Source organism: Phragmites australis, chromosome 23 (genome assembly GCF_958298935.1).
Source record: "Phragmites australis chromosome 23, lpPhrAust1.1, whole genome shotgun sequence".
In the NCBI taxonomy this organism is placed as follows: domain Eukaryota; kingdom Viridiplantae; phylum Streptophyta; class Magnoliopsida; order Poales; family Poaceae; genus Phragmites; species Phragmites australis.
In genome coordinates, this window is record NC_084943.1 from 22,982,088 (window position 1) to 22,996,836 (window position 14,749).

At 47.3% G+C, this 14,749-nt stretch overlaps 3 protein-coding genes and 1 pseudogene across 3 annotated transcripts; 2 read left to right on the forward strand and 2 right to left on the reverse strand.

The window, feature by feature from the left end:
* Positions 1-2,839: 2,839 nt before the first annotated feature.
* Positions 2,840-3,424, reverse strand: LOC133906507 (uncharacterized). Its single transcript, XM_062348429.1, has one exon. The coding sequence runs from the start codon at positions 3,405-3,407 to the stop codon at positions 3,009-3,011; it is 399 nt and encodes a 132-aa protein (XP_062204413.1). The 5' UTR covers positions 3,408-3,424; the 3' UTR covers positions 2,840-3,008.
* Positions 3,425-7,149: 3,725 nt separating this feature from the next.
* On the forward strand, positions 7,150-8,115 carry LOC133906276 (glycine-rich RNA-binding protein blt801-like). Its single transcript, XM_062348137.1, has one exon. It carries the CDS (start codon positions 7,396-7,398, stop codon positions 7,810-7,812), a length of 417 nt encoding a protein of 138 aa, XP_062204121.1. The 5' UTR covers positions 7,150-7,395; the 3' UTR covers positions 7,813-8,115.
* Positions 8,116-10,571: 2,456 nt separating this feature from the next.
* LOC133905769 (VQ motif-containing protein 29-like) lies at positions 10,572-11,446 on the reverse strand. Its single transcript, XM_062347531.1, has one exon. It carries the CDS (start codon positions 11,093-11,095, stop codon positions 10,754-10,756), a length of 342 nt encoding a protein of 113 aa, XP_062203515.1. The 5' UTR covers positions 11,096-11,446; the 3' UTR covers positions 10,572-10,753.
* Positions 11,447-13,147: 1,701 nt separating this feature from the next.
* Positions 13,148-14,443, forward strand: LOC133906083 (glycosyltransferase BC10-like; annotated as a pseudogene).
* The last annotated feature ends 306 nt before the right edge of the window (positions 14,444-14,749 follow it).

The window sequence follows — 14,749 nt, forward strand, 5'->3', positions numbered from 1 at the left end:
AGTGGTTAGAGATTAAAGGAGGGAGTTATGTTAGTTAAGCGTTCGCTGCCGGACAGATGTCATGCATGCATGTATGTGTGGGTGCATTCTGCGTAGTTGCAAAGCCTGCATCCTCGTGTCTGTATCTGCAGCATGCATTGGACTGGATCAATGGATCATGGGTGCACGATGAGAGACGGAATCTAGAGAGCTGGGCGTCCACATGGGGTGCCTCAGGATTTGGGGGATAAATTAAAGCAGCCTTTCTTGGGGAATCTATCTTGGGAAATCTAAAATCTCAATCTTGCAACAGTTGCAGCCCCAGCTTTAGGTGCCGCTACCATCTTTAAGTAGCTCCTTGCATTTTTTTTAAAATTGAGTAGTAGTAGTAGATGATATATAACTAAGCATGTACTTTATGTGATTAATTGTAGTCCTTCATGAACAAGCTGATAGGCAAGCTTAAGTAGACTCTGATGCATGCTAATGGAGAACTGTGATTACAGATGATTTATTATTGGATGCTGCTTAAGTTTTCTTGCAAAATTAAAGTAAAATGTGTGAAGGCGAGGCGAGGCCAGGGCGGGGGATCATGCATGTAGGCGGGTTACCGTTGGTTGTTCACAAAGTGCAAAGGTAACCCAAATCATGAAAAAGGAAGAAAAAGCAAACAGTGAAAATTACCTACAGATCGAAAGACACATGCACGGGGCCGGAGCCCTTACTGCAAATGGGCAAGTGATTTTTATTTTATTTATTTTTTGAGAGGAAGAAATGGGCAAGTGACGGGGTAAAAGCATCAAGGATAGTTGAGAACTAAGCTCTCCATGTGATGCACTTTAGGTGAAACTGCGTGCCCTTTTTTTTAACACATGAGCAGCACTGCTCCATTCATTTCAGAGAGATGCAGAAACGTAGAGAAAGCCTTTGGGGCCAAAGAAGGAAACAAAACTGAAAACAAAGAAGAGCTACAAGATTAAACAAATCAAAACTCGATCCTAAGAGGTGCATTACATGGCCAGTGCGTTGCTTGGAGCTTGTCGTCAGTTAGAATTTTGCTCTTGAGGAGAAGCCATCCGAAGAACTTATGTTTTCCTTCAGCATGAGCCCTCCAAATAGCCGTTGCATCAAAGATGTTGAAAGATCCATCGAATTGCGCCGGGTAAGCGGACTTCGCAGTGTAAATGCCATTAGACGTCCATCTCCAAATTAATTCATCCGGTTGATTAGTCAGTTGTACATGCTGCAGCAATTCCCAAAGATTTACGAATTCCGCTACCTGATCAGCTAGCTATTGTCATACGCTACTTGGATGACATCCATTTGTTCTCCGATAAATCATCATGAACTTCCTCCACGCTAGCTTGTACAGGTTGGGTGCTAGATCCTTGGTGCCTTCCCATTTAGCCAATTTGAGTGCCAGAACACTTTGCTTTCCGTCCATCTCCTAAATTCACCGTTGTGGTTGCTAGCTCTGACTCTATCCAAGTCGAGCACTCCGTTTTCACGGCGCCATTTCCCCTTTATCGTTTTACTTACCATTTCCGCTTGCAGTTGTCGGCCTTTTAATTTGTATGCTAAGACCAAATTTTAATTTGTATGAAGATCGGAAGAACGGTGCTTTGTTTTTTTTAAGATAAAGGAGGCTTTATTTCAGAGGATTTTTACAGTACACCTAAATGAGTGTATGTCGTCTATTTTTCTTATCCAGTGGTTTAGATTGACCTAATGATACTCTATCGCCCATCAGTATCATGGGTATCATTAAAAAGTATCATGGTTATCATAAGGGTAGGATTGGAAAAAAAAACTATGATAAACTTGTAAATTATATGTTTAATTAGGGAGATCAAAATGTTAGTTTATTCTTCGGATAAGCTTTCACTTATTCTGTTCATTTCATTTATTAGGGTTTCCACCCTCCGTCGGTCGGTCGATGATGGGTGGCGAAGGTCCGAAGTCCGGTCAGTCAATGACGTAATTACCCCTAAAGGTATCAAGATAATTACAATAATACCTACTAAAATGAACGGTTGGATCACAACAATGATACTCTCCATCATCTAGTATCATGGTGTACTGTAAAGTTTCTCTTATTTCAAAGAGATGATTAAGGTCTCCACATCGATTGATTTTTATATATGCTGATGTGCTTTAATTGTTAATGCGCTGCGAATCGAACCGTGCACCAAGGAAAAAGAAAGAAGGCGAAAGATGGAATAAACACATAATGTCGCCGTGGCGAATGTTCTTGAGATCACTTGAAAGCTGAGGACAGGACTTGTGTACAGCAACAACAACATGCACCTTCAAGTAACTAGTCCCTTCGTCTAGCTACTACAAGTGGACATCAATAAGTCATGCTACTTTTGAGTGGAGGAACGACAGAGCATCCTGACCCTGACAAGTAAGAGTACTGCTGTTCTTCAGTTGTCTGAAATCAGGCATTTTCTCAGTCGAAGAGGGTCAGCTGCAAAATCTCAATATTATCTTCTTCTTTTTTTTCCTGTCACTCACCCTCCCCCGCCCGCGGCCTCCTCTATCTCTAGCGCTCTCCTGCCACTGGATTTACACTCACCGCCTGTCGCCGGGCCATATCCTTACCTCCCAATCGCTGGTACTACCCACCAGCTATCCTCCACTACCCGCCACTACCACCGGGTTGACCTGTTTCCTCGAACATACCTCTAAACCTGGGAAGCACACCGGAATCCCCTCCCTAAACCCTAAACCTCGTCGACCATGGCGTACGAAGCGGCAGCGACGGAGACTAAAATCTTCGACGTTTTGAGGTGCTGAAATTTAGTAGGTGCGGACAAGTAAAGATCATACAAACTTAATTAAAGGAACACTAGCCAGATCATTCAAACTGATATGTAATTTCATCGCAACAAGGAAGCAAGCAAGCATACATCAGCGAGAGATCTTCTTAATTGACCAACAGATGGACCGAAACAATTCTTTGGTACATGGATCGACCTTCCGTCAGAATTCTCAACAGCTTCGATGGATCGATGGAGTACAATACTTTACACACTAACACTGCTAGCACTATTCTCGCAGCACCCGAATCCAGCGCGCTTGCCCTTCCCGGCCGCCCTCCTCCCACCGGGCGCGCTCTTCTTACTGCCTCCTCCACCGGCGGGGCCGAGCATCAGGGTCGCCGCTTCGGCTTCGGCGTCGTCGAGGAGGTCGTCTTCCATCGTGCGGACTTCGACGCAGGAGCAACGCTCAAGGGACGCGAAGAACGCGGCCGCGATGCCGCCGCCCACGAACCCGGCCGCGCGGCCCAGCGGCCTCCCGCAGCCTTGTCCGTGGTGGGCATCAGCCAGTGCCGGACCCGGCAGCCGGCGCGTGCGCGTGCCGCGGCGGCAGGCGAAGTGGGCGCACCGCGGCGAGGAGGAGGTGGAGGCGATGAGGGTTGGCATTAGGGGCGCGGCTCTCTCTTGCTTGCCGAGTTGAGTGATGAGTGGAGTCGGGATCACTTAAATTCGCAACGCCGCGGCTTGAAAAAGGAAATGGGAAACGAATCATGCGGACGCCACGTCACTGCGCGCATTGCTTAGATTCTTTTTTGGCGCCAACTACGGTTAAAGCCGTTGCATCTTTGTTTTCTTTTCCTACTTTGCCCTTTGGAATGTTACTACTACCTCCCGTGGAGAGGATGAACAAAGAACAGTATTTGCCTTCGCTAAGAGCATCTTTTATCATACTACCAATAGCCTCTCAAATTAAAAAAAACTGTTATTATTGAGGTTTTCTCCTCTCCATTAGACTACCTAAAACCCTCTAATCCCTTTATTTTTTTATGACCACCAAAAAACTAGACCCTTCCCTAAAAGAAAGGGAGACCCCCGTTCTCCAGTAAACCGAAAATTTTAGCGAGTGAATATTTTGACCCGTCTCCGCCCCAACCTCCACCTCTCCACCTGCCGCCTGGCCGTCTGCCGCCACCCTAGCTTGGATGGAGCCCGTCTCCACCCCCACAGCTCCCCCGCCACCTCCTGTCATCGTCCCCGTGCCTCCCGCGTCGTCGGGGCAGTCCCGATGCCACCAAGGTCGGCACGTGCTCCCAGCCACGACAGAGGAGCTGTAGCCTGTTGACAACATGGAGCAGCACCTCCTGGAGTCCCCCGCCCCTACTGCAATGCCGACCGTTGCCTCCAGCTGACCTCCACATCTCCTTGCGCAGCCCGACACCAGGTGGAAGGCGGCGGCGACTCCCTCGGCATCCCAGCCTGCTTCACCTCCTCCGTGCAACCCGCCGGCGGCTGCCACCATCCCCAACACCGGCGGGGACTAGTCCATGGAGGATGCCCATAACCTATTTAGTGCAATGGCTGCAAGGCATAATTTTTTTTTTCTCTTTTAGACGACTATGTGGTATAATGATGAACTATTTGGGATGATATATGGCGTAATTTGGTTCAATTTCTGGGAAAATTAAGTTTGAATTTGAAAAATTATGGATTTGAAATGTTGTTGAATTGTGTGCATTTGAAACATAATAAGTTTGAATTATTATGGTATGAAAATGGAGTTAAAATAGAGTTTATATACACGCAAGAGTTGATAAAATAGTAGCACAAGCGATGGTGGGATGTCCGTCGTCTTGTGCGCGCACATAATAAATACACGTGCATGATACTATCATTAATTTTTTCTAAAAAAAATTTGAACTAAATTTTTTCTCAAAAGTTTGAACTAAATGTTTTCTCAAAAGTTTGACCTAAGCTTTTTTTTTCAAAAGTTGATAGAACAATTTTTTAAAAATAGAAAGACTTAGAGGGAAAAAGAAAAGGAGGGAGCCGTCGGAAGGGGCGTGAGTTAGACTGCTCGTGCGCGTGAATTAGCAACGTCCAGTACAGTTTTACTGTAGATTGGATTAAGCTGGAAAGCCATTCTTACTGCTCCCTTCCAGCTTAAATCCGGCCTTTTATGGGGCCTCATGTATACGAGAGCCCAAAAATCTAAGGCCTGGCCTGAAGAATGCTAGAGCCCAGCCAGATAGAGGTAGTCTCAAATGAACTAGGCCTGGGCCGATCGAGCCCAGACAGATACATGTTTTTTTTTCCTCTCCAGAAAACAGTATTTTTCACCTGCTTTTATTTTTTTTCAATCATCTTCTGTGCTGCTAGCTATACTCCATTGCACATCCATCCACCCAAGTCCACAATCTGATGGCGTGTTTGGTAGCTGGATGGGGGCCGGCCAGATTTATCGTGTGCAGGAACATGATGTTTACTTGTTTGGATGGCTTGTTTGGTTAGGCTCATTTCATACAAAATCATTGTTGTAGTCTGATCTTTAGAAAACGGATTTTATCTATGTTTCTTTTCAGCTAGGCTGCGCTAATGACACGATTAGTATATAATTAGTAAGTATTAACTTATATTAATGCATTTTAAATTGGATTAAAATTTAATATGATAAATTAAGTATGATAGAGTGTATTTATATAAAATAAACATCATTTAATACTTATTTTTTTATTTTAATTTTATATAACATATACTTATACCAACAACCAAATATAACCCCTTCTCAGCTAGATTGTGCACCTGCAAACAACTAAACATACAACAATCTAACGGTCGAATCTTGTTCACCGGCTCAGCTAGTCATCGATCGTATCACCACACTTTTTGTGCGGCCAAGTTTGCAGTGACCACTGTCGTCACGGGTGCACGTGGTCTTGCATTTCTCGGGGCAGGACTAAGAGCTCGTTTGGCAGGGCTCCAGATTCTCCTAGAAATGTTTCGGTTTCATATTCTCCCTGGAAACGTTTCTCTGGTGAATCACCCTCAATTTTCTGAAAACGTTTGGCAGGGATTCTGGATTCGGATTCTTGAAGAAAAATGGCCTGAGTGATTCTCAAAACAGGTGAAACACCATTTTGGGTGATTCTCCTCATAGTGTTAAAAATGAGAAACATTTCAGGTGATTCAAGGTGAAACATTTCACGTTTTGGTGCGTTTGGCAGGGATTCTAGAGAATCACCAGAGAATCTGAAACGTTTCTTGCAACCAAACGGGGCCTAAATCCAAGACGGTAGAGGCACTCAGCATGCAATGTGGGGAGAAAAGGAAATTGCAGCTCCACATGCAATGCGATCGGCAGTGCCACTCAGCAATGTGTGGAGAAAAGACATGTCTGATTCGTTTTTTTTAGCCTCTGCCTGGTCTGTAATCTGTAATATATTCTGCAAACTTCTCACGTTTTAGGCGCCTGATGGATGGTTCCGGATGCTAGATTTAGAAGGATGCTGGCGGCGGCCGGACCAGCGGTGCGTGACGGTGCGGCAAGGCGACGGTGGTGACGCCGATGTCGTGGGTGGCAGGTGGGCGGTGGGTAGGATTGACGTTGGAGGAGCGCGAAAATAAAATAATTAGCACGATGATAATGATATATATGAATCTAGTGGTAGAATGTCGTTAAAGACAGGAGAAGGTGGATGGCACGAGAAACAAAATAAGTATCAGCGTCGAGTCTAGCGCACGGGAGATTGAGGATGACATTCTAACCGCTCGATCTACATCTAATGTAATGAAGGAAAAATCAGACATTAAAAAAACATCCCCTCTATTCTCTATGGCAGTGCCACGTACCCCTGTCGGCAACTCAACATATGCCTGAATTGTCATCCATCCAAAATGCCAAAACGCAGAGCCTCCTCCACCCTCCACTGCAGTGGCAAATGCAGGTGAGAACACCGATGGAGCTTGGTCTGACCACTGCGTTCCATCGAATCGGCAAAAGTTGGCACGCACATAAGTCTCCTACCGGCCGGCCCGGAGAATAAAGAACCAAAGAAAAAGAAGATGCATGGATCGAGGGAGATGCCATTGGTGATGATGCATGGGCGCCACAGCCACTACAATTGCATGCCAGGGGACTCTGGCTGCACCTGATGCAGATGGGTGTGGTTCCGTTGCAGTCGCACCACTAAGCTTCGTTTCTTTCAGCAGCAGGCTCATCAGATGCCTACAACTTTGTCCCCATCCCGTGTGAAAAGCACAAGCTTTGCTCTCTGCTGCATTCACATCCCAAATTCGCCCATCTTTTGTGCCTATGGTCCTCAATCCCAGACAGAGACCGAGGACTGATCCAAGGCATTATTATGAGTGAAAGGCGACCGGTACTAGCAACTGATCCGTCCATCATATGGCTACTTCGTTGATTAGTTTGGTGACAAGATCACCTGCATGCATGGCTGGACCCGTAGATGCATGACATCCATAGCATGCTACTCCAGCTTTGGTGACAGTGGGTGAGTGCTGCGTGCTCACAGACGACAGCAGCTCTGCCTAACCACCGTGTCTCGCGATCGCACTCACGCCGCGCGCGTATGCATATATAGAGGCCGATCGCCACTCCAAAGGCATTAGCGCGCGCACACCACATCTACCCAGAGCCATGGCCGCGCACCAGCACTGCATCCGCACCTTGTCCCTCCTTTTCCTCCTCTGCGCAGACGTCGCCTTCGCCTTCGCCGCGCGCGACCTCGACGGCGCCAACCTTCTCCCGGGGCCGGCGCCCGGAAAGCCAGCGCCTTACGGTGGTTACGGTTTCATCCCGGGCATCCCGCCCGGCGGCTTGTACGGCGGCGGGTGGGGGGCGGGGTACGGCGGCCCGGCCGGCGGGTACGCGCACGGCGGCGTGGAGGTGCCGACGGTGGTGTGCCAGGAGAAAGGACCCTGCTGCGGCAAGAAGGTGGCATGCCCCAAGAAGTGCTTCTGGTCCTACAGCCGCGCCGGCAACGGCTACGGCGCGGGCGGCGGCGGGGGGTCGTGCACCGTCGACTGCAAGGACAAGTGCACCGCCTACTGCTGATCACCAGCACCCGACCGTGTGCTAGCGACTCTTCTATTTATGTACGAGGCGAGCTAGCTATACTCCATGTTATATTTCTAGCATGCATGTATGGGAGACAATATAACTAAGTACTAGTGATTAAATAAGTGTGCATTTTGTGTGTGCTTTTGCTTAAATCTGCGGAAATCGGTGTAAGCAAGCACTGTAAATGGTTGTCTAATGTATTGGTTGAAGCTTTGCAAGTGCGTGTGACCTTCCCGTGTATGCCTGTGTCATCTGTGTACCCCATGCAGACTGCGATCAATAAGATTGCAACACAAATTCAGCTAAACAACTCCTACCCAAAACATCACCGACTCATCAAAGAAACACTAAAACATAACTAGCTGATCCATGACACAACCCTCTCTACATTGGTGCCCATCCATGTACTTGCTTGGTTCTCCTGGCCCTTTCATTTAGCAATCTTCGCCCTCCTTTTCTCTGCAACGAATTAAAGCCAAATATTCGATCCATGAACAAATAGAAAGAACCACCACCGAAGGATCTACAGGTAACCTATTTCGAAAACACGCATCATTTCTGATTTTCCAGATCGCCCAAATATCTGCAGCACCCGCTACAACCACCAAACCTTGCACTTTGGTGGTGAACAGCACCTGTTACCAGTGCTCAGTTATCATTCGGCACTGAGCAAAACCCATTTGAAGTCTTGTATGGGCATGAGCCCAGGCACTTTGAAATTCAGGGTACTGTTACCTGTGTTGTACCTGACCTGGATGAATGGCTACAGTACTTCCCACAACAGCTACTAAGAGCTCAACAACCCATGAAGGACCAGACCGATAAACACAGGTTAGAGAGTTCTTTTGAAGTGGGCGATAAAGTATATTCGAAGCTGCAACCTTATGTGTAGGCATTTGTGAACAACAAGAACAAACTGCAAGCTTTCATTTCGTTATTTTGGTCCTTATGAAGTAGAAGCCAAAGTGGGCAAGGTGGCTTACAAGTTGAAGTCACCAGCCACAAGCTCAGTTCACCCGTTTTTTTATGTTTCACAGCTGAAGATCATATTTTGGGGAGTACGCCATCGATCATATTTTGAGGAGTATGCGACTCTAGTTGTTAGGTCTCCTATAGAACCTGTTTAGTCAGGATACCTCTTTACTTAATATACTGACAATATATATATACAGTAGCTGAGTAGCAACATATTACTAGTTTGGAATCATGTAAGGTTTGTTGTGTGTGTTCAGTAGCCAAATTTGATTATTTGAGGATAATGAGAGTCTCGGGTCCCTGTCGGGACCGGGGCCGAGGTAGGGGTATTTTTGCACCCAGTTTGCTTTTCAGGTCTTGGTCAGATTTCAAATTTTGGGTTTCAGGTCGGGTGTGTTCTTGCTCCACCCGGCCACGACCCAACTCGTTGCCAAACTTACTACTACAACGTCAGCTCCTACAGGCCTTCTACCACATATGTTGATCCATCCTCAGCTCGCGCTGCTACCTTAGGTAGTACAACCAATAATTTCTCATTCTTCATTGTTCATAACATGTTTTACTTGATCAACCACACGCAGAGATTCATGATCTCGAAGATATACAGGTGGAGTACCTGAAGCAGGTCATTAGAGATAGTTCTATCATGCATGGGTATGAGTACATCTTCGACCCTGACATGATCAGGCCTTTCCAATTAGGCGGCGCATCGGACATAGCCACATAGCAGAGCCAGGAGGACTACGTGACGCCAGCGCCCATTGACTGACTTTCCTGGACAGTTGTTCCACTAGACCTGCTCACGTACTCAACGGACCATATTAGAGCGCGTGACTGCAGGGTTTCGAGGCCGTATGGGCTCAGGGGGTCGTTGCAAAATAGGGATGTTTTTAATGATTAGTTTAGTTAATATGTTGCTAGAAGGGTTGAACATGTCTAGAAGGGTTTCCCTTTCTGAATGCATGGACTCACTCTCCTCTCCTAGCCTGCCTGCTGGTATAAATAAAGAGAACCGGCTCGTCTGATGTTGCTAAGCAAAGGCAGAGACGAACAATATCGTGGACAAGAATTTGTGAGAGTATGAACAGCGGTTTAAAGCGAATACTGTAGCACAAGTTCTGTTCACAAGAATACTATTTAGGCTTTACTGTACACAAGTACTGTAGTAACACTGTAGCACTAAATTTGGACAAATCCATTTTCAATCTAACGGATAATAGCAGGAGCAAAATCACTCATGGTACTATTCATTATCTGACTTTGCTTAAGAGCCGGTTCCCAAGTAAAGATTGTTAAGCTACCTTACCTAACCTAGTAGGAACGGAACGTATCAGATGGGCTGGGCTGGAATGCTGAACGCAACATCTCATCTCATCTTCTCCAGAAGAAAGCATTGAAGGAGCGGTCAGCAAGTCTGACTCTGACTGACCACGCGGCTGCCTGCCTGATCGATCATATCCGTCAACATGTTTGATCATCGTCGTGTGGATGCGACCTCCCCGTGATGCGCGTGCGTGCGTGCGTACCGGACCGAGATTAAAGCTTTGTTGATTCATCAACAATGTCCATCGCGTCATCGTACTCGCATTGTTTGACCTGACCAACCATGCATGATATCAGGTCACGCTCACTCTCTTCTGTCACACGCCAATGCATGCAACTATGCAAGCAGGAGATCCAGTCATGGACTTGCAACTATATTTGTGAAGATCCCAAATTAAGACTACCATTGCAGCCTGGAAAGTAGAGAAAAGATATCAAGATCCTCACACGACGTCTTTACACTGATGTGTGTATATGACAACTTTATTAAGAAACAAAGCACACCATCCATATTGCATTTGTGTCCATGATGATTCCCATAAAACAACTCCCCCCCAAATTAGCGCACGGGAAATAGAAGAAATAAAAAAAAGCTTAATTTGATGCTTTCCTTAATCTATGACTACGAGGAGTACATCTACATGAAGCCGCCGCCGTTGCCGTTGTGGGCGTCGAGCCCCGCCAGCGGGAACGAGAACCACGGCGCGTAGAGCTGCTGCTCCTCGCCGGCGGCCCCGGCGCGCACGGCCACCGGCTGCACCGCCATCTGCTGCTGCCTGGCGTCTCTTGCCGCGGGAGGCGCGCCGGTGAGCCTCTGCACGAGGTCCCGGAACTCCCTCGGCTCGACGCGGTACACCTTGGGCGGCGGAGGTGGCACCGCGGCAGTCGTGCCGCGCCATGGCTTGGCGGGCGGCTTCTGCACGGCCCGGAGCGCCGCCTCGTGGGCCGCCGGGCGCCTCATGTCGGCGTGCACGTCCATTATTGATTGATCTTTCTGCCAAGAAGCAGCTAATTAAGCTACCTAGCGAGCGAGAAGCAGAGCAAGGAGCAGAGGAGATGGAGGAGCAGCAGAGCTGAGGATGAGGCCGGGGTGGAGATTATATATACGTGCGTGCGGACTGGAGAAGAGGAAGAGGCGGGAGGTCAATGGTGGCGCCTAACCTAACCAGCAGGCAGGGGCGAAGCCCGATCCAAAACTACCCTGATGCCGGCACGTTTACTATTCAAAAATTACTGTTCATATACTGTTCATCATAGATATGTTTAGTGGTGTTTTTGGATGAGAGGGTGGTGCCTGTGCACCAGGCACCCTCAACGTGGCGTCACCCCTGCCAGCAGGGATGATGCTCTGCCTCCGCCTTCTATACAACTCCGCATGCATGCTATGTTCTCTTTCTTTTTCTTCCTGAAATCTCATCTTATTCTTATCACGTTCGCTTTCCCACACATGCTACACATGGCATTGCAATTTCTTGTACGTAGTGGTAGTAAGTAGTTGCTCTCACTGATCCGCCCGCCACGAACGTTCTATATTGGCACCATGCATGTTCCACATGTTTATTTAACAGATCGCATGCATGCAGCTCCCTCACACATGGTTGGTAAACATTTCCATGAATCGATGCCTGCGAATGAGACGTCGGAGCAACCACTGATCCTATTCATGTCAACTCAGCCAGTTTTAGATACTTCGTGTGGTAGTAAGTAGCTCAGGATAATATGCCTTCAACTGGTTGCCTCCGCTGTCCTGAACAGGCTTAATGGGAACACAGAAATGTTTGTTTTTGCAGATATAGGCTCCATGTGTGTTGGCGTCTAGCTAGCGATGTCATTAATTGATGGTTATTGTGTATTAAGTGGTACCGGTGTATTTCGAGGTGTATTAAATGTTAATATGATAAAGGAATGAGTCTGATTTTACCCCCCAACCCTACTCTTGCATTTGTCTAATTTCTACCCCTAACTCCAAAACCATCTAGTTTGTACCCCAACTATCAAAACCGGTTCAATTTACACCCTGAGCCTGTTAGAAGTGGTATTCGGATGATGTGGTGACAGGTTTTGTTGTAAGTTGGCATTTTCTGCCGACTGGACCACGATGTGGCGATAAGAATAGGCAAAGAAGTACACCGTGCAAAAAGAGATTAGTCTAAACTTTCAACTGAACAACAATTAAAAATTAATAACTTATAAAAATATTTTTTCACACCAAAAAGAAGAAAATCCCCCTATAAAAAGATCCCTTAAAGTGCAACTGATGAGAATATGGAGAATAATTATCATGACACGATGGTTGTTAGTGATATCCAAAGCCCAAGCCTAAATTGGCAACAATGCGCCACATCATGGTCCAGTTGGCATAAAATGCTACTAACTTGGAGCAAAAACCACCGTTATGTCATTGAATACCACTTCTAACGGGCTTGGGGTGTAAATTTATCCGGCTTTGACATTTGGGTAAAAATTAGACGGTTTTGAAGTTTGGATAGAAATTAGACAAACACACGAGTTAAGGGGACGGAAATTGACTTATTCCTAAGATAAACTAAGAGGTATTAGAGTATAGGTACGCAAAATAAACCATATGTTAACACTTGTTTTCCCGCATTAACATCATGCAACATGTATTTATGTAGGCAACCAAATACTATATCTTCTCATCAAGACTACACATATACAAACAACAAAACAAATTAAATGGCATTGCATGAACACAACCTATATCTCGAGTGAGCTTGGCGCGCTAAATACGGCCTGCCAGGGGCGACCAAACGCACCCATAGTGCCTCTTTCGCCTCCCCCTTCCCATGTTCTCTGGTACTACTTTCGTCTGCTCAAAAGAGAGAGAATAAAGAAAAAGGTGGTAAAATGTAACGACGCATTTGGAACCAAGGAGGTCATGAACGAATGGAGAAGTAGTGAAGCAGTCTGCAGTGAGTCAGAAAGAAGAATGAAGGAAACGCGGCTCCAGTGGTGTGGACTAGCCCAACACACGACGCGGCTAGCTCCATTTTGCAGTCAAAGAAAGGCGATGAAGGCCGTCAGGTAGCTTGGGTTGGGTTGAGCGCGCACGCACACACCAACACTGTCCATATCCAATCGGAAAAATTCTGAAAAATTACAAATCTAAGCTTATGTCATCCTTCTAAATTCAAAATGCTATAAAAATATCATGAAAAGTTCTGAAAAATTATGCGGCATAGAGGAAAAAGAAAGCGGTTGAGAACGACGACCATTTCAAAGCCAAGGCTTCCCTATCAAGGAAAAAGAAAGCGGTTGAAAACGACGACCATTTCAAAGCCGCGGCCGCTACCGCCTTGGCCTGGCCCCGGAGGTGCTGCCCAATCAGTCGCGCAAGGGCGCGCAGTGGTTCGAGCTCGACCGTGCCCTCGCCGTAGACGTCGTCGCCGACGGCTGGTACTACCCGAGGTTCCGGGAGCACTGCCGCCCGCCGTGCTACCCAGACGAGCACTACCTGCCGACGGTGCTCTCCGTGGTGGCCCCGGGGCGGATCGCGAACAGGAGCGTGACGTGGCCACGTGGGTGGACTGGTCCCGCGGCGGCGCGCACCCGGCCACGTTCGGCCGCGCGGACGTGGACGAGGCGTTCCTGAGGAGGCTGACGACGACGGAGCGGCGGCCGTGCCTCTACAACGGCCAGCCGGCGGAGGTGTGCTTCCTGTTCGCCAGGAAGTTGGCGCCCAGCACGTTGCAGCCGCTGCTCAGCCTCGCGCCAAAGATGCTCGGATACGGCTGATGGATCGATCGATCACCTCTGCTCTGCACCTCCGGTGGCCGATAGCTGCAGAGGATGGAATGGATCGCGTCCTTTTCGGGCTCGATAGTACTTACACCCACAGGAACAACATTTTTTGGTGCAATGAGATTAAAGGAAAAGCATTTAACACTGTTATGACGATAATGGTCGTGTAAAACTATGTTGATCTTGTCGTAGCTAGGAGATGAGAGTTTTAATTTGATCCCAGAAAGCCAAAGAATGTGGCTCAGTCAGCGCTGCACGGGCTCCTGTGATTATGCATGCAATTAGCACCATAGGTAGCCCGCAAAGCTCCCTTGTATTCATGGACTGACATGGATCCCACGCATGTACGTCGTCTCTCCTCGCCGCGGTGAGCGCCAACGTCGATCGGCGAGGACGTACGGCTGCGACATGCGGAAGCGGGCGGGGTCCTCCTTGGCCTTGGCGCAGCGCTTGTGGCAGTCATTGCTCGCCACAGTCAGCAGACCCCGTCCGCTTCAGCATGTGCAAGGAGTCTGTTGAAAAATACTGTATTAGCAATTGGATGTGGTCTAAAAGATTCGATTTTATTTTTTAGTTTTTGCCTATATATATATAAGGCATAATCTCTTATTGTAGAATACGTGGCATGTGGCCTGCAGCTGCAGCATGTGGCAGATGGATTTTTTTATATCAGTCAAACTACACTCAAAATGTGTTAGAGCAATTTAGTTTTGAAAAATCATTTTATGCTAAAACCCATATGGTTGGAAGGTCATTGCAAGCATATCAAAATCCCTATAGACCTAGAGAATAGGGAGAAGAAGTGTTAGGACCATAATTCACATACTTAAGTGCAATAGGTGCATTGATATATTTAGCTAATAGTACTAGG